Source organism: Onthophagus taurus, chromosome 7 (assembly GCF_036711975.1).
Source record: "Onthophagus taurus isolate NC chromosome 7, IU_Otau_3.0, whole genome shotgun sequence".
Taxonomy (NCBI): domain Eukaryota; kingdom Metazoa; phylum Arthropoda; class Insecta; order Coleoptera; family Scarabaeidae; genus Onthophagus; species Onthophagus taurus.
The window spans coordinates 40038808-40056972 of NC_091972.1; the positions used below are offsets into that span (position 1 = coordinate 40038808).

General features: G+C 34.0%; 2 protein-coding genes across 2 annotated transcripts; both read right to left on the reverse strand.

Annotated features, from left to right (window-relative positions):
• Positions 1-8468: 8468 nt before the first annotated feature.
• Positions 8469-9633, reverse strand: LOC111419750 (colicin-5-like). The gene is made up of 4 exons (XM_023052610.2): positions 9489-9633; positions 9386-9431; positions 9060-9325; positions 8469-9007 (listed from the first exon to the last, which is right to left on the reverse strand). Exons 2-4 carry the CDS (start codon positions 9417-9419, stop codon positions 8531-8533), a joined length of 777 nt encoding a protein of 258 aa, XP_022908378.2. The 5' UTR covers positions 9420-9431; positions 9489-9633; the 3' UTR covers positions 8469-8530.
• An 87-nt stretch (positions 9634-9720) lies between these two features.
• On the reverse strand, positions 9721-15126 carry LOC111419745 (A disintegrin and metalloproteinase with thrombospondin motifs adt-1-like). Its single transcript, XM_023052606.2, has 8 exons — positions 14912-15126; positions 14681-14852; positions 13920-14626; positions 13744-13872; positions 10502-10742; positions 10295-10450; positions 10123-10240; positions 9721-10065 (listed from the first exon to the last, which is right to left on the reverse strand). The coding sequence occupies exons 1-8, from the start codon at positions 15124-15126 to the stop codon at positions 9743-9745; spliced, it is 2061 nt and encodes a 686-aa protein (XP_022908374.2). The 3' UTR covers positions 9721-9742.
• Between the last annotated feature and the right edge of the window lie 3039 nt (positions 15127-18165).

Below are 18165 nucleotides of genomic sequence, written 5' to 3' on the forward strand. Positions count from 1 at the left end.
CGTACCAGAAGATTCTAACAATGTAGAATACAATTTTTGATGCTTCACCATTTTTTTCAGTTGCTTTTTAACGCATTATTAATAAATATTTATATAATTATCCAATCTTTTGTGTTATTTAATTAAAAAGCTTTTTCTGTAGGAGTACGAAAGTTATTAGCGAAAATATATTTTCTACCCCAAACTTCTAACCCTTGTAAGTTGTAACCTAACGAATAAAAAAATCATCGTGCTAAATTGCACCAAAATCGACAAACAATTTTCGCAAAAAAGAATAATTTTTGGGGTGGTTAGGCCAGCCACCCCTTAATGTCCTATAGGGTTTATTTTACTGCGTAAATCTTAATTTACATCTAATTAATGGTTTTCTTCAAAATATTGTTCAAAAGTGTAACAGTTTATCACATTATTCTTAAGGAAGGGGGTTATCTATCACACCCCGTAACTTTGCAGGAGATGGTCAGAGGCAAATAAGAAAAAACACGTCATTAATATTTTTAAATGTACTATAAGGACACATAATATCGCCAAAATCGACAGGGTAGTTTTTAAAATATTCCAAAAAACTAGGGGTAGTTTACCCCCTGAAGCCCTCAGATATATGTGTGATATATCAATGGAAAGCTCTTTGAAAATGAATATCAGTTTACATTTACCACATTTCGATAGCTATTTTCGTTTTCAGCCTATAAGCGAATATATGTATTTCGCCCCGATTTTCCCCAAATTTCAACAAAATCGGTGAGGGACAGTTCTGATACTTCCCTTGTTAGTATAGAGATAAGTTGCGTAAAATCATCTTAATTTATTGTCCTCTACATGTCCCTGCTCTGTGTCGGTTCTTATGTGAATCACCCTGTATAAAAAAAAGTAGCTTTATTCTAAGTTCTGTCTTAAAAAACTGTAACATGCGTATTGTGCAAGGTCCCACATTGAAACTTTCTATTTTTAATGAGACGTGCTGGCATGACTGGAACTAGTTGAGGCGCCGCGCCATAGTGTTTTTAGCCGAACCGTTTTAGAGAACGTTGCTGGAGGAATTTGCTAAGAGGAATTTGTCAATCATCGTTAGTTGTCACAATGTTTTGGGTAAGAGAGCAATGCGCATCATCCTTTGTTCTTTTGTAATTCAGAAAATGACGTCACACCACCACGTGTCACGTTCAGTCAGCTGGTGTTGTGTTCATTTTGTTTGCTGTGTGTTATTAGAAGTTTTATCGTAAACATATTTATACAGGGTCATCCATGACCACCGTCCATTAGAACTTTACGGGGTTCTGGTCAAAATAAAAATTTGAAAATTCAGATTTAAGTATTATCAATTGCGTTCTCTTCGACTAAAATATTTTCAGATATCTAACACTTCCGGTTATACCGGAAGTCGCCATCTACTTTATTTTTTTAAATGGAACCCCCTGTATATTTTTACATATTTGGATTTGTCTGTTTTTAAGGTTTATGAATGACTTTACTTTTTGCAATTTGATTCGGCCGTTCTCGAGTTATTCCAATTTTTTCGAGAAAATATGCTCCATCCAAGGACAGTAAAATCTAACAGGACTGCTACATCCATTGTTGTGACAACCTGTCCGCAAACTACGTCACACCATTTTCCACGCCCAGCTGTTGTTATGGTCTATGCGTTTGTTGTGTATTTTTAGAGGTTATATCCTAGACGTATTCATATAATAGCTGTGTTTGGTACACTTGCTATAAATACTCCTAGTGTAGCAAGTGTAGTGCAGTTGACAACTCTCAGTTTTCAACACATTTTCAAAGTGCATAAGTGTAACAATTTTAGGTGTTTGGTAAAACGGATTATTATGACAGTTATAGGTTATGTAATCTTTATTATTTCTGTAGGAAGTTGAATAATTTATTATTGATCAAAGAATCAAGATGAATAAATCAAAAAAGGAAATGTTGCCTGTAGTGACCCTATTAGAGTCTGACACCGAAAGTGAAGACAATGATATGATTTTTGAAGAATTGGACAGCGATGATGAAGAAAATGTATTTTTACTTTTAAGTAAAAAAGATAAAAGAACTTGCATCGATAAATACTTTGAGGATGTAGTTCCCAAATATTCTGATGTACAGTTTAAAAAGCATTTTAGAATATCTAGGGAGTTGTTTGAAAGTTTATCCAGTCGTTTTGAAGTAACAGAATTCCGGAAAGTAAATGGTACCTACAACAGAGACAGTTCCGCTAAACATTTAGCAGTGTTGCAATTTTAGCCATTATATTTAACCGGAGAACTTCCTATTGGGTTTTTAATTTTAATTGAATAGAACGTTTTCTAAAAATCAAACTGTTATTTATTGTTTTTACTAGCTTACAATATTTTATTTTTGTTTAAATAAATCTAACTTTGACACTTTCAAAAAACCAAATACGTCTTAAAGGTTATGTCGACTTACACTACACTTCCTACACTTGCCGGCGAGTCGGTGTGAAAAGTGTCTGCACTTTTAAAACTCAATCGCTTACCAAACGCGGCGGCACTATCTACACTTGTTTGCACCAGTCTACCAAACACTATTTTTAAGAAAAAGTGTGCACTGGTGTACGTTAGTGCAAGATACCAAACAAAGCTTATATTTGAAGTTTTATGTTTTTAGACGTATTAATGTCTATCATATAACCTCTAAAAATACAGACAGTTACCAGGCGTGGCAAATAGTGTGATGTAGAGCAAGGTCTATAGAACATAAGGTTACCCAATACCGATTCTCCTCCTCTGAGAGGCAAGGTGGGTCAGTGACCTAGCTGGTTCTATGAACAACACAACACGATGCGAGGTTTAAATATTTTATATAGACTGTACCACAGTATAGGCATGTATAGGCTATCTTTTATTCTGACTGTATCGAACCAGTGACGTCAATTTGCGGGGTAATAATCGATACTACAGAGGCATAGGGAATGAGGTAACCTTATGTTCTATAAACCTTGGACGTAGAGTGCGGGCGACCAACCCGTAGTGGACTACAAAAATACGATGGATGTAGCAGTCCTGTTAGATTCTACTGTCCTTGGCTCCAGCAGACATTTGTTCAAAGAATCAGAGAACACTCGATTTTTGAGATATTAATTTAGGATTCAGTATATGCTTAAACAACATGATGGAGTATGTTTTGGTGCCGAGTATGGCTGTCTAGAACGTTTGGTCACTTTACTATGGCACGTTATCTTTTCGAAACTTCATTTCTTTAAATGGTTCCCCCCATGTTTTATTACTAGTCGTCTTCGGTGTCTCATTTGGTGTAATTATAATTTGTTTCCATCATTCGTATTAAAATAAAATAAAGAGTTGCACTTTTTTTAATGGATAATTGTTATATTTATGTTCTACCGGTTTCGACTCAACATAGAGTCATCTTCAGGAACGCGTCATAATTTGAAAAAAGCTTTTTTGAATGACGCGTTCCTGAAGATGACTCTATGTTGAGTCGAAACCGGTAGAACATAAATATAACAATTATCCATTAAAAAAAGTACAACTCTTTATTTTATTTATAGTTTGGGAAATAATTAGGGTTTTTTGAAAAATACACACACATCGCTATTTAACCTAGTGTGCCATGAATACCTAGTGCGACCTAGTGGATAACCGAATGAAGTGCAGGTTTGAAAATTTGCAGATTTGTGATGTTTGATGCCAGCTTTTTACTAAAATATTTTCAGGTTCCGGGTGCTTGCGGTTACACCGGAAGAAATGACAATTTTCATATTGCAAATGGAACACCCTGAGTTTTGTAACATTTTTCAATCAAAAATGTCAACTACAACGTTACTTTTTATAATTTATAAATCATCTACTTTGATCGCCGGAAAAAAAAAATTTTGTGTTGGGAATGTTGTTGTGGTTATGTAGGATCAGGAAGGAAAGAGTAAACAGTTTGACATTTGCTAAAGCTATGGTTTATTTCTGTTGGTGTGATGACTAAGTCACTTTTTGTAGTGATCTGTTCTCAAGAAATGCCACGTTTGGAATTTAGTAATGAGGATTATTTGAATTTGATAATAATTTATGGAGAGTGCAACCAAATAATTGCGCGTACGTGTCGGCTGCAACATACAAGTGGCCTAAAATTGAGTAAAAATTCCCGGTAACCGCAAGCACCCGGAACCTGAAAATATTTTAGTAAAAAGCTGGCATCAAACATCAGAAGTCTGCAAATTTTCAAAAGGCCAGTTCATATGATTATACATTAGGCCACACTAGGTATTCATGGCACACTAGGTTAAATATCGATATATGTGTGCATTTTTCAAAAAACCCTAATTATCTCCCAAACTTTAAATGTTAGGTATAGGACATATGGGATATAAAAGATGTAAAATGAGACACCGAAGACGACTAAGTAATAAAATAATGGGGGGTGCCATTTAAAAAAATGAAGTTATGGTATTTCCAAATTTCGAAAAGTTAACGTGCCGTAGTAAAGTGACCAAACGTTCTAGACAACCGTACTCCCCTCTACACACTCGTAAAGTTCTAATGGACGGTCGTCGTGGATGACCCTGTATTATACAGGTTGTGTCAAATGTCTTGAATATAGCCAATAACTTCGCCATTTGTGGTTTTAAAGAAAAATGTTTCAAATACAAGTTTCTTTATTAACCATGGCGCATCTTTTGGCGATATTTGTTTGTTTGTATTCTTTTTTGTTTCGTTGCTATGGCAACCAACATTGTTATTTTAAATGGATGCCTATATTTTTTTTGCATACTTTGATAGATGATAAATCCCTCTATGTGATGAACATATCAAATCATATGGTTGTATAAGAAAAAATCAAGAAAAAATGCGTTTTTTGAAAGTCTTAAATTAGCCAATTACAATCAAAGTAGGCACCGAAGACAGCTTTAAATGTCAAAAAAATTACAGTTTCAACAATTATGAATAATTAATAATGTATGATCATTGATAACTGTCTTCGGCCATCAACTTTTTGGAAGGTTTTTAACAATTCCGGTGTTAAAACTTTTTTTTAATATTTTGGATACTGTGGGTTGTGTAATTTATGTATCCTGGTAAACATTATTGAACAGTGTACAAACTTCACTTTGAGTGCGTTTTCTATCACCTGCGCCGTACCCATACATTATTAATATTTGGATTTTTTGTCGTTCGCTTAAGGGGGGAAACCACATTAGGAGGCTCATTTTCATTGATTTTTTAGGATTTTTTTTGGGTGGGAAAAATTAATTAGAATTTAATACAATTTTGACACTATTTTGTTTATATTTCGAACAACTTTTGTGAATTTTTTTGAATAATTTTATCGAAAGATAACAAAGTTATGCACTGGATGTCCGCTAGACGTCGTACCTAGAGTTCTCCAATTGCGGGACGTGTAGCCATTTCAATTTTCATCTGATATCAAAAAACTTTTCATTTTAGATTAATAACTTATTTTCTAAGAATATGAACCTCAATGCAGGTAAATGTAACAAAAATAAAAAAATTTGCAGGTATTGAAAAAATTTACTTAAAATTTCACATTTTTTTTTACTAATTATGCAAAAAAAACTCTCTTCATATCATGATATCATCTCAATAATTGGTTCATATATTTCGTAATTTCATAAAGAATCATACTATCAATTTTCATAATGATTGGTTCATTACTTTTTGAGATAGAGTTCCCGCAAATGTTAAAAAAGTCATTTTGAGAAAAACGCTTTTGAAAAAAAAATCTCGAAAACAAAAAATTTAGAAAAGTTAACAATAATATAAAATAGTCATACATTAGTCCTTTTCTTCCTCATATGGTTCATTTTACGCCTGCAGCAGCGCTTTTCGAGCTTCCCGACCTTCTTCGACTTCAATGAACTACGTCGATTCTGTCGACTCACGCGTAGGTTATCTATTTGTTCAGCGTAGTTGAAGCTTTACGTGCCTACTACAATTCTTGCTTCGTTCATGATCATCAGAAGGAATAAATTTCTTTCATTGAATAAGCCCGCGGCTAAGTACGATGCCAATTCGATGACTTCTAACGTGGTTTCCCCCCTTAATTTCATCATATTTGTTTAAACTGTCAATTTTTTGACATTTAAAGCTGTCAACGGCGTTATTTCGGGGCCTACTTTGATTGTAACTTGCTGATTTAATATTTTCAGAGAACGCATTTTTTCTCGATTTTTTTCTAATACAACCATATGATTTGATATGTTCATCGCGTAGAGGGATTTATCCTCTATTAAAATGTGCAAAAAAACATATGCATCTCATTTAAAATAACAATGTTGGTTGCCATAGCAACGAAACAAAGAACAATGTAAACAAGTAAGTATCGCCAAAAAATGCGCCACAATTAATAAAAAATTTTTTATTTAAAACATTTTTCTTTGAAACCACAAATGGCGAAGTTAATGGCTATATTCCAGACATTTGACACACCTTGTATTTAGTACTTCTAAAATAAATTTATATTGGAATGACTACCATTTACCAAAAATAGATTTCATGAATTAACCTTTCAATTTATGTATTTGTAAAATGTGTATACAAAACAAGAAAATAAAAATCTATCCGAACATTAGACCTAGAAGTAGAAAGTTTCGGGTTTAGCTATAAGTCTGTTAAGACAGCTAATTCCGGATGTTTCTTGCTCTAGGTCTAGTGTTAGTTCTAGTGTTAGCTCTAGTTTTAGTTGTTAAGCGTTTGTTAATTCAAAGTGTGAAATAGTAGTTGCGTACCCATGACGTGGATGACATCACGAACGGGCCGTCGAGCTGTGCACTTGTTTCCGGGATGTAACAGTCCTCTTAGATTCTACCGTCCTTGGTAGAAACCTGCTTTTTGCGAAGTCAGTTAATCGTCACTGTGCAACGGGCGTTCCGTCTATCACGTCTACAGTACAATACCTCCTCGAGGTGCTGTTTCTGCTCGGAGATCCATCTTATCGTGGATAGAAGTTTTTAGGGCTGTTGGAAATGTTTCCCGCAAGAGAAAAGATTAACATATTATGACCGTTCCATTAGAATACCAAACATCGACGCAGTCTCAACTTCAGTTTTGCGACAGCTCTGAGGCGCTCTGCTTAAAATGATACGGCTGTCTTGGCGCTCTCAGGTCGTTCAATTCTTTATGATGATACACACTTTCATTTATACAAAATAATCGCACAACAACTTTCCGAACGTGATTTGGTTTCACGACAAATGGCAGGTGAAACGCTCTTTGAGACTTTGCCTGCTAATGCAGTTGATTAATTCAGTGATGAGGCTCATTTGCATATCTCAGGTTATGTTAACAAACAAAATATGCGATATTTTCGCGATATCAATTCAAGGGAACTCCATAAGAGGTCTCATCATTGGGATCGGGTCACAGTTCAATCTTGTTGTTCTTCACTCATTTCTATTTTATTAGTGATATGTTAATTCATGAGTAGAATGAGTTGCCTCCATAATCTGTTGATTCCTTGCTTTTCTTCTTGGTTTCGTAGATAACGCAAATGTCTAATTTGTGCTTACGTTCCGTTTCGTTGGACCTTACGTTCCAACAAGCTATTTGCAACTGCATACTTTTTATACTAAAGGTGGAGTATTTTTATTAATGTAATGAAAGAGGTAGCTGTTTTACTCTAATAACTTCCGGTCTACCGGAAGTAGACCATAACTTCGTTATTTTAAATGGAATGCCATAGTTTTTATTACACCCATTAATTGTACGTAAAAAAATAGGTTGACTTTGATGAAAGTTATTGGTACCTAGCGTTTTGCGTTTTCGAGTTATTTTGGAGAAACGGTAATTCAATTTTTGACCATTCTGTATAAGATACTCTAATACAATAAATGACAATCTATTTGAGAGCAACTGAAGAGTAATCGTGCCAATTTAGAGCTTTTTTGAATGAACGTTGGCTGGGATATTTGGTTTTAAAGATCATGGTGGCACAGTAGGCTTACACCATTGACTGGTACTATCCTAACTGACTCAATTCTCTTTGGTTCATTGTTTCGAATTAATTTGTTTATTTCCTTATTTTTTAAATAAATTGTATTTACTGTTATTACTTATGTGAACCAATAAATATTGTTTATAATTATTACTATTATGGTGAAATTTGCCAAAAAAAAAAACTTAAAATCAAAATAACTCGAAAACGAAAGATGCTAGGTACCAATAACTTTTATGAAAGTCAACATACGTTTTTACGTACAATTAAAAGGTGTAATAAAAACTATAGCGTTGCATTTAAAATAACGAAGTTGTGGTCTACTTCCGGTAGACCGGAAGTGGCAGCCATCTTGAAAATTTTTTAGATCGAAAGTTCCGAATAAACAACCCATGCTACCAATTTCAAAACTGTACGAATAGTGAAACTTAAAAAAGTTCTAACGAACCAGTTTCATAACACACCCTGTATATTAGACTACTTCCCATAGATCGGATGTGGTAGATATCTTGAAAATATTTGTATATAAAGGTATACAAATAAATAAATGATTTTGATAAATATTTTTTTATTTAAATCTTTGATAATTTAAAAAACTCTATAACAATTCATATTAATGATGATAACCTTCAAAGCTTCCATGGTCTTGTAATCCAGCAGATTGAGCTTTTTCCGCTGCTTGGGCGGCGTTGGATTGAGCAATTTGTGCAGCAGCTTCGGCTTGTTGGGCAGCAGATTGAGTTACGTGTAAATCAGCTTGAGCAGATTGGAGTTGTTGGCTGAGAGAGTTGTACCTTTGTTGGGCGTGTCCTACCATAGCTTCTTGAGACCCCAATTCGGCGTGAGCGGCATCGGCAGCTTGTTGGGCATGGGCTAAAGTTCCTTGGGCGGCATTCAAAGCAGCACTAATAGCGTTTCCACCATTTTGAGCTTGATCGGCAGCAGCTTGAGAAGCTTCAGCGGATCTTTGGGCTTGCTCCAATTGACGAAGTTCAGCTTCGAGTTGTTGGTGAGCTTCGGCGACGTTTTGTTCGAGATGTTGAACTAAAATGTGTTTTCCGATGAGGGCAGCTTGAGCTGTTGCTGCAGCCTTTAAAAAAAGAAATTAAAACTCAAATTGATTAAGACTATTTTAAACTTACTCCGGCGGCTGCTTGGGCTAAAGTACTCTTTGCAGCAAAAGCGGCGTTTCTTCCAGCTGCATGTTGGTTAGCTACGGCGTTGTTGGCTTGATCGGCTGATCCTTGAGCGATTGTTTTTAATCCACTTCCAGCGCTGTAAGTGTCTTTTCCCCCATATCCTCCTCCGTATCCACCGTCAGAAATAGAAATAGACGAGAAATGTTCTCCAGCGGCCGATTCACTGTCACTAACAGCTGCTTGCCTTGTTTCAGCAAAATTGATTGCGACTATACCAACAAAAAATAAATTACAAAATCAATTTGTTTTCTTGTTTGTTGAATACTTACTTAAACAAGCGAAAATGACGTAGAATCTTGCCATTATTGTGGGTTACTGCAAGAAAAACAATGATTAATTAATATTAATTGTTTGTATTTATTTCCTTTTTACCAAGAGGATCTTGGGGATGTTGTATGTTTGAAGGTGGATGCCGAAGTGATTGTGATGGAACTCCTCCGAGTTTTTATAGGAAGTTCGTGGCGTAAGCGGTCCAAAATGTATTCTTAATTAATTGAAAGTTTATGGTCCGTTTGATAATTACGTCGGAATTTATGGAATTTTTAAATAGGTTTATTTTATGAAAGTGGGAGCTCTTAAATATAATTGATAATTAAACTAATCATAACGTTAAAAAAGTTTTATATTTAATTTGGTAATAAAAGATAATCTATAAGATATTCTTCGTTATACGAATATTTTTTGGTTGGATTAAAAAATGGAATTGATTCTTTTAATTCTCCGCTAATTATTTCGTTTTGATCCGATCCATTTTCATTGTCTCGATTAAAATTTACTTCTGATAAACACATATTATTGATGCAATAAAAATCGATTGAATTTTCTCGATGACACCATGTTCCATCTGGAAAATGCGGCACACTTTCCATTTTATTTAGTTGTATTTTTGGAATGTTAAAAGTACCATTTTTGTTTCGACAGAAAATTGTGCAAGCTAACGATGGGGAATCTAACAAAAAATGAATAGTAAATAAAGTTATTTTTGCGATAATTGTATAATTTAAACCTAAATTGTGAGATCGTTGCAAACCATTGCCTTTTGAGTCTATTTCCGTTAAAATTCGAGAAAAATATTTACATTTTTTCGAGGCGTAATCTGTAATAGAAATTCTTTTGGGGCAAATCTAAAATTAATGATGTCAATGTAAAGAGAAATCAGGGTATGTTTGCAAAATTACATCTACATCGTCACATAATCTCGAATCTCCTTTGTTAATTTGATACCCCATTGAATTTGTTATACAACCCGATTCACATTCTTTAATATTCCAAATTTTTGTTCTTGTATTAGGATAATTATTCGTAGATTTTAAGCATTCCCCAGCATAACATTGCTGTAATTATAAATAAAATTATTTCCATATTAAACTGATTAAATTCCTTACTTTATTTTCGTCACACTTTGTGCCATCTAATGGTGGTCCTGAAGAATAAATTTCCGCTTTACCTGGAAGAGTACATTTTAATGTTTGGCAAATTTCGCTTTGATCTTCAACTGCGTATGATTTTTCGTTAGATAAAAATAATTCGCATTGTTTTTTAGGGGAATATAATCTACCGGGTGTTTCAAAAAATTTTGAATGATCAAATGTAGTTAAACCGACATCTTGAAGACATTTCTTTTTTCTGGCATAAAAAAAATGATACATGATTAAAAAAGATATTAATTCCGCCTTCGATTGAGTAGCCCAGTAAACACCGTTTCCGATTCCAAGCTTGGGTAAAGGAAATGGTTTGGATAATAAACGGATTAAAGATGAAGACATTGCGCAAAAACGTAAAGAGAGATTACAACATAAATATATATTTGTTAATACGAGAGGTGAGAAATCGGCTGTTGACTATGTCAATACTAATAGTGCACTACAACCTAACTTACTGCCTATTAATAGTCCAGAAACTGTACGTGCCCACACTAACTTCGGCAAATGCAAGAACACAACATGGCTTGGATATTATTAAAAGCGTCAAAGAAGAACTAGGCTAAAGACACATTGATACACCAAACAATTGAAACACACCAAAGAATAACAAGCCGTACACGCAAAATGTGGAACACATAGGCGTACATAAAATACTTGAACAATAGAACTTAGTAACAGTACGTTTGTTTCAAAGAGATTAGAAGTAGAATAGGAAATGACATTAGAGAGTTCAAAAGATAACCGGGAAAAATTTTTCAACCGAGTTGGAGCACGATTTAAGTTGTGGCTTGCAAAAGATTTCAAATACGTTGAGAAGGAGTAAGAAACCAGTCAATGAAGAGGTTGATGTGAAAGGACATAAATAGCGAAGACAAGCCGCCATAACAGAAATCACACCATTACAAAGTTAAGCAATACATTGACCTAAAGTCCCTAGATTTACAAAGTATCGCGGTTCATGAAGCCTGTTTTGAGCCAAAATGGCGGTTTGACAGCTTGTCACTGCATCTCACCACTTATTTACAAAAATATTGCCGTCTTGTTGCCTTCGGAGTTGCAAAAATGGTAGTAAGAAGGACTTTCGACTCTTCAGAGTACCACGAGAAAAAAAGAAAGGAAATTTGACGTAATGTTTTGGTTTGTAGTTTTAAATTTCCCGCTTGACTTTCGAGCCAAAATGGCGTCAAACCGCGGTACTTTGTAAATCTAGGGACTTTATTATATAGTAAAGTCCCTAGATTTACAAAGTACCGCGGTTCATGAAGCCTGTTTTGAGCCAAAATGGCGGTTTGACAGCTTGTCACTGCATCTCACCATTTATTTACAAAAATATTGCCGTCTTGTTGCCTTCGAAGTTGCAAAAATGGCAGTAAGAAGGACTTTCGACTCTTCAGAGTACCACGAGAAAAAAAGAAAGGAAATTTAGCGTAATGTTTTGGTTTGTAGTTTTAAATTTCCCGCTTGACTTTCGAGCCAAAATGGCGTCAAACCGCGGTACTTTGTAAATCTAGGGACTTTATTGTATAGTAAAGTCCCTAGATTTACAAAGTACCGCGGTTCCTGAAGCCTGTTTTGAGCCGAAATGGCGGTTTGACAGCTTGTCACTGCATCTCATCACTTATTTACAAAAATATTGCCGTCTTGTTGCCTCTGGAGTTGCAAAAATGGCAGTAAGAAGGACTTTTGGCTCTTCAGAGTACCACGAGAAAAAAAGAAAGGAAATTTAGCGTAATGTTTTGGTTTGTAGTTTTAAATTTCCCGCTTGACTTTCGAGCCAAAATGGCGTCAAACCGCGGTACTTTGTAAATCTAGGGACTTTATTATATAGTAAAGTCCCTAGATTTACAAAGTACCGCGGTTCATGAAGCCTGTTTTGAGCCAAAATGGCGGTTTGACAGCTTGTCACTGCATCTCACTACTTATTTACAAAAATATTGCCGTCTTGTTGCCTTCGGAGTTGCAAAAATGGCAGTAAGAAGGACTTTCGACTCTTTAGAGTACCACGAGAAAAAAAGAAAGGAAATTTGGCGTAATGTTTTGGTTTGTAGTTTTAAATTTCCTGCTTGACTTTCGAGCCAAAATGGCGTCAAACCGCGGTACTTTGTAAATCTAGGGACTTTATATATAGTAAAGTCCCTAGATTTACAAAGTATCGCCGTTCATGAAGCCTGTTTTGAACCAAAATGGCGGTTTGACAGCTTGTCACTGCATCTCACCACTTATTTACAAAAATATTGCCGTCTTGTTGCCTTCGGAGTTGCAAAAATGGTAGTAAGAAGGACTTTCGACTCTTCAGAGTACCACGAGAAAAAAAGAAAGGAAATTTGGCGTAATGTTTTGGTTTGTAGTTTTAAATTTCCCGCTTGACTTTCGAGCCAAAATGGCGTCAAACCGCGGTACTTTATAAATCTAGGGACTTTATTATATAGTAAAGTCTCTAGATTTACAAAGTACCGCGGTTCATGAAGCCTGTTTTGAGCCAAAATGGCGGTTTGACAGCTTGTCACTGCATCTCACCACTTATTTACAAAAATATTGCCGTCTTGTTGCCTTTGGAGTTGCAAAAATGGCAGTAAGAAGGACTGTTGGCTCTTCAGAGTACCACGAGAAAAAAAGAAAGGAAATTTGGCGTAATGTTTTGGTTTGTAGTTTTAAATTTCCCGCTTGACTTTCGAGCCAAAATGGCGTTAAACCGCGGTACTTTGTAAATCTAGGGACTTTATTATATAGTAAAGTCCCTAGATTTACAAAGTACCGCGGTTCATGAAGTCTGTTTTGAGCCAAAATGGCGGTTTGACAGCTTGTCACTGCATCTCACCATTTATTTACAAAAATATTGCCGTCTTGTTGCCTTCGGAGTTGCAAAAATGGTAGTAAGAAGGACTTTCGACTCTTCAGAGTACCACGAGAAAAAAAGAAAGGAAATTTGGCGTAATGTTTTGGTTTGTAGTTTTAAATTTCCCGCTTGACTTTCGAGCCAAAATGGCGTCAAACCGCGGTACTTTGTAAATCTAGGGACTTTACATTAACCGAGACTGCAAGCGACCTCGTAACAAAGAATGAATTATGTAGAATTGGAAGACGGTTCAAACGTTAGCAGAAAAGCTGGACATCCCTATCACAAGAAAAATGAGACAGAACTACTCCTGTAGCAAGAAGAAGAAGAAGATAAATAAAAAAGAAGATAAAAAAAATTGCATTACTTTAATTTTTCCATCACATCAGCGCTACAAGAAGACCACTGAGTTTCTCCAGAGGTACCCCGCGATGCTGACATTATAAACCCATTTGGTAAACAAGTATTTTTCGTACCATCATGATGCATCCCTAAGCTAAAAAAAACTTTATTTTTCAAAATATCACTAATAAATTTACGTACTTGTGCCCAATTTCATGCGCTAAAATATAAACACTCCCAAATCCAGCCGTTGGATAAGGTTTCCCAAAAGCGTCTGTACTTCCAAATTCCGCTATCACACAAGAAAATTTTTCATAACAAACCCCACCAACCGTAGATAACCCCATAATCCCATAATCCTTATAACCTTTATTATCGTAAGTGAAAAAATCCAATCCTGAAATATACAAGCCCATATCCCAATGATTCGGATTGGAATCGTCATTAACGTTTAATTCTTTTTGATAAGAACAAAACGATTTTAAAAGTGACCCACTTTCACCGTTATAAATTGGTAAATTTTCAGGTTGCGTTTTCAAAATATCAAGTCTTACGATAACGATATCAACATAACCTTTAAGGGAGGGATGATGATAAAGGGCTTGAACTCCATTTAGATAAGCTAATAACATATCGCGAATTTTTGCGTCGTCGTAAGAAAGATAAGGGGCGAAAATATTGTAAGCAAATTCGTCGAAAAATATCGATACCTCTAAAGTAAAGGTTTCGGTTATTTCGTTTGTTAAAGCGCTTTGTTGAAATAATTTGTTTTTGTTAAAATGGGAATGTTTACGAATTACATGGGGTATATCTTTTGAATTTTGGTTGGTTTCGGTTAAAATTTCGTTAGATTCGCTTGAGATTGGTGATATTTCTAAAGTTATATCATCTAAAAAAATAAATCCACTCTGAAAATAATTTAAAATTATTCAAAAATTTAATTATATTATTTCGAGTCTTACAAAAGATTTGGGTTTACAATAAAATATTGAAGCTGCAATTTCATTTTTGCTACCCATTAATAAGCAAGATTTATTTAGAGGTGGTAAAGGAAAGGAATTGTTTCCATTTTGAATGTAAGATTTAAAATTTTGAGAAATTAAATTGTTTTTTACTAATTTTAAATTTAATACACTAAAATTATAAAAAAATTATATGAATCACTAAAATATTATTAATTTAAAAATTCTTACCGCCCAAAAACCTCCAATTTAAATAAAACTTCTTCGGATTCGAATCTATTTTCATTAAAAATAGGTAAAAGAACAACTTCATAGTCGAGATTGTCATCCAACTCAAAAATTTTTTTCCTTTTATTATTTAATTTAATATTTTTTACGTATTTGCTATCGATCACATCGCAAAAATAAAATAATAAAAGTATTGTAATAAACACTTTCGTAAACATGTTTACTTTTTGCTTTTGTTTTGTTGATGTATTTTGTTTACTATTTCCCTTTATATAGAAACACAAATATATATTATGCTGGTAGTCATTGAATATTCATACGAGATAATGAAAAAATAATAAGTTAAGAAAACAGATGTATTTTTGTTTGTATACAAGAGTAAATTTTGAAGCTTAACAGAATTTATTTATTAAAATCATAACTTCGAAATTTTGAAAAAATTATTTTCATGGTAATAATTACCAATTAAATTTGCCTTAAATTTCATTTTACTTCATGCCGATATCTCAATTAGTTTTTGAAATACGAATTTGTAAAGATGAATTATTTTTAATTAAACATTTATAATCACGTTTATGTCTCAATATCCGTCCATTTCTCAATTCGTAAGATACGATTTTTTAAAGATTAATTATTTTTAATTAAACATGTCTAACCATGGTTATGTAGAGTTGAACTTAAAAAATCATAACTACAATATCTGAAGACATGAAAAAAGACCTTTAAGATAATAACTGAACTCTAGAAATAGTAAAGCAAAAAGGTGTTATTAGCGTACATAGTATTACTGATCACGAAATGATATTCTGTGATATTCAATGTTCAGTACCAAAGCAGTACCCACAATTTAAAACAGTACGTTCCTTTAAGAATTTCAATTATGAGCGTTTTCTTTGTGATCTACAACAGGTTCCGTTCTTTATTTTATTTGACATGCCTGATGTGGATGATAAAGTTATTTTTTTAACTATGCATTTACTGTCGACTATTAATTCTGATACACCAATCAAATATTGTAAGTTCACAAAACCTCGTGCACCCTGGCTTACGGATACCATCAAGCTGATGCAAAAATATAGAGATAATGCTTTTAAAAAATATAAAATGTCTAAGTCACTTGCAGCATGGAATTACTATAAAGATTTAAGAAATATGACAAATACTGCTATAGATAGGGAAAAGAATATGGGTCAATATTACACCGTGCAAACAATAACGCATGGCATGGTCTGAAATCACTTGGGTTGAATAACGTTAAGCGCAGCATAATACCTGGATGTCTCCGTCATCCTGACAAAATAAACCATTTTTTTGTAAACTCCATAACGCAAAATACATCAGTGGATAATGAGCTTTTCAGTTTTATACTAGCAATAAGTTGATTAATGCAACTTTTTCTTTTACTCCAATTAATGATATTGATATTATGAAAAGCATATCTTCAATAAAAAGTAATTCTACGGATATAGATGGATTAAATATTGGTTTAATTAAGTTATCATGTGCTCATATTCTTTTATATTTGACTCATATTATAAATTTCTGTATAAGTGAGAGTGTCTTTCCAGATTCGTGGAAGATTGCTCTGGTTAGACCATTACCAAAAATTAAAAACCCTATTGATTTTATGCATTTAAGACCCATAAGCATCCTTCCTGTACTATCGAAAGTAACTGAAAAGGTTCTAGCTTTTCAACTGCGTGATTTTATAGACAAAAACAATATCTTGCCAGAAATGCAGTCTGGATTTAGACCTGGCTTCAGCTGTAACACCGCATTGATTTCCATTATAGATGATGTGGTATCTGAAATAGACAAGGGAAATGCCACAGTTTTGTGTCTTGTAGATTTTTCCAAAGCATTTGACACAATCAACCATGACCTACTGTGTTCTATTTTGCAATTTGTTGGACTGGATGACGGGGCCGTTGAATTGCTGCGGAGTTATTTGAAAAATCGTCGACAGTCAGTTATTGTTGGTGACAGTATCTCGGGTGCGTTGAGTTTATCGTTGGGTGTACCACAAGGATCCATTCTTGGACCTCTTTTGTATACTGTGTATACATGTCATTTTAAAACCTTCATAAAATATTGTAGATCGCATTTTTACGCTGATGACACTCAACTGTACTGCTCCTTTCCGCCGTCTGATATGACAGCTGCTTGTGAACTCTGATCTTCAGAGTATAGCTGATATTTCTGAACGTCACAATCTATACATTAACCCATCAAAGACCGAATTTGCGCCTAAAAGATCGAGACAGATTCTCTTATCCAAACTTAATATTTTTGTAAACAACACAAGTGTTACATGTAGTAATACTGTAAAAAGTCTGGGACTATTAATTGATGACGCACTGAAATTCAATGATCACGTTAATAAATGTACCCAATTAGCGTACTGTAACTTAAAACTCATTTACAACTGTCGAAATTTTTTAAATAGAAAGCTTAAGGCTATGCTCTGTGAATCACTTGTATTATTGCATTTTAATTATTGCGATGTGATATATTCTACTTTCATTTCATATCTCGCAAAGAGGAAGATACAAAAGGTACAAAATTCCTGTTTACGACTAATTTATGGTATTAAACGTCGGCAGCATGTTAGTGATCGATTGGTCGATGTAAACTGGTTGAATATGCAGAACCGAAGAATTTTGCATTCAGCCTGTTTGTATTATAAAGTGATAAATTATCAACAGCCCCCTTACCTTTATAACAGGATTCGATTTCGAGCCGATGTCCATACATTGAATCTAAGATTTAGAGGTACACTGACTCCTCCAGTACACAACCTTCAATTTTTTTAAAAATGCTTTAGTTACCAGATTACTAAAATATTCAATAATATTCCATTGGACATCAGAAAATCATTGTCTCAGAACTCATTTAAACGGAAATACTTTGCATTGTTATTCTTGTCTTTGTTTTTACCTACATATATTGTTGTCATTCTTACGGATTATTCTTATTTATTTACTATTTTTGATGTGCACGCTTCAGTTAATTCTAGTTTGTATAGTCGTTTATTAATTTGCTTTTGTTTTGATTTACTTTTGTTTTCCATAATAAATTTTTTTTTTCTCTCATGGTTAAGTTGAAAAACGGTTTAAGACCGAACTTCGCCTATTTTTTTTTTTCGCTTTTGTATTTTTGTTTCTTTTTTAAGTTTACAAGCATTGTTTTTATTTTGTATTACTAGTGAAAAAAAAAAATAAAGTCATTTATTATTATTATTATTATTAACTGTTTCT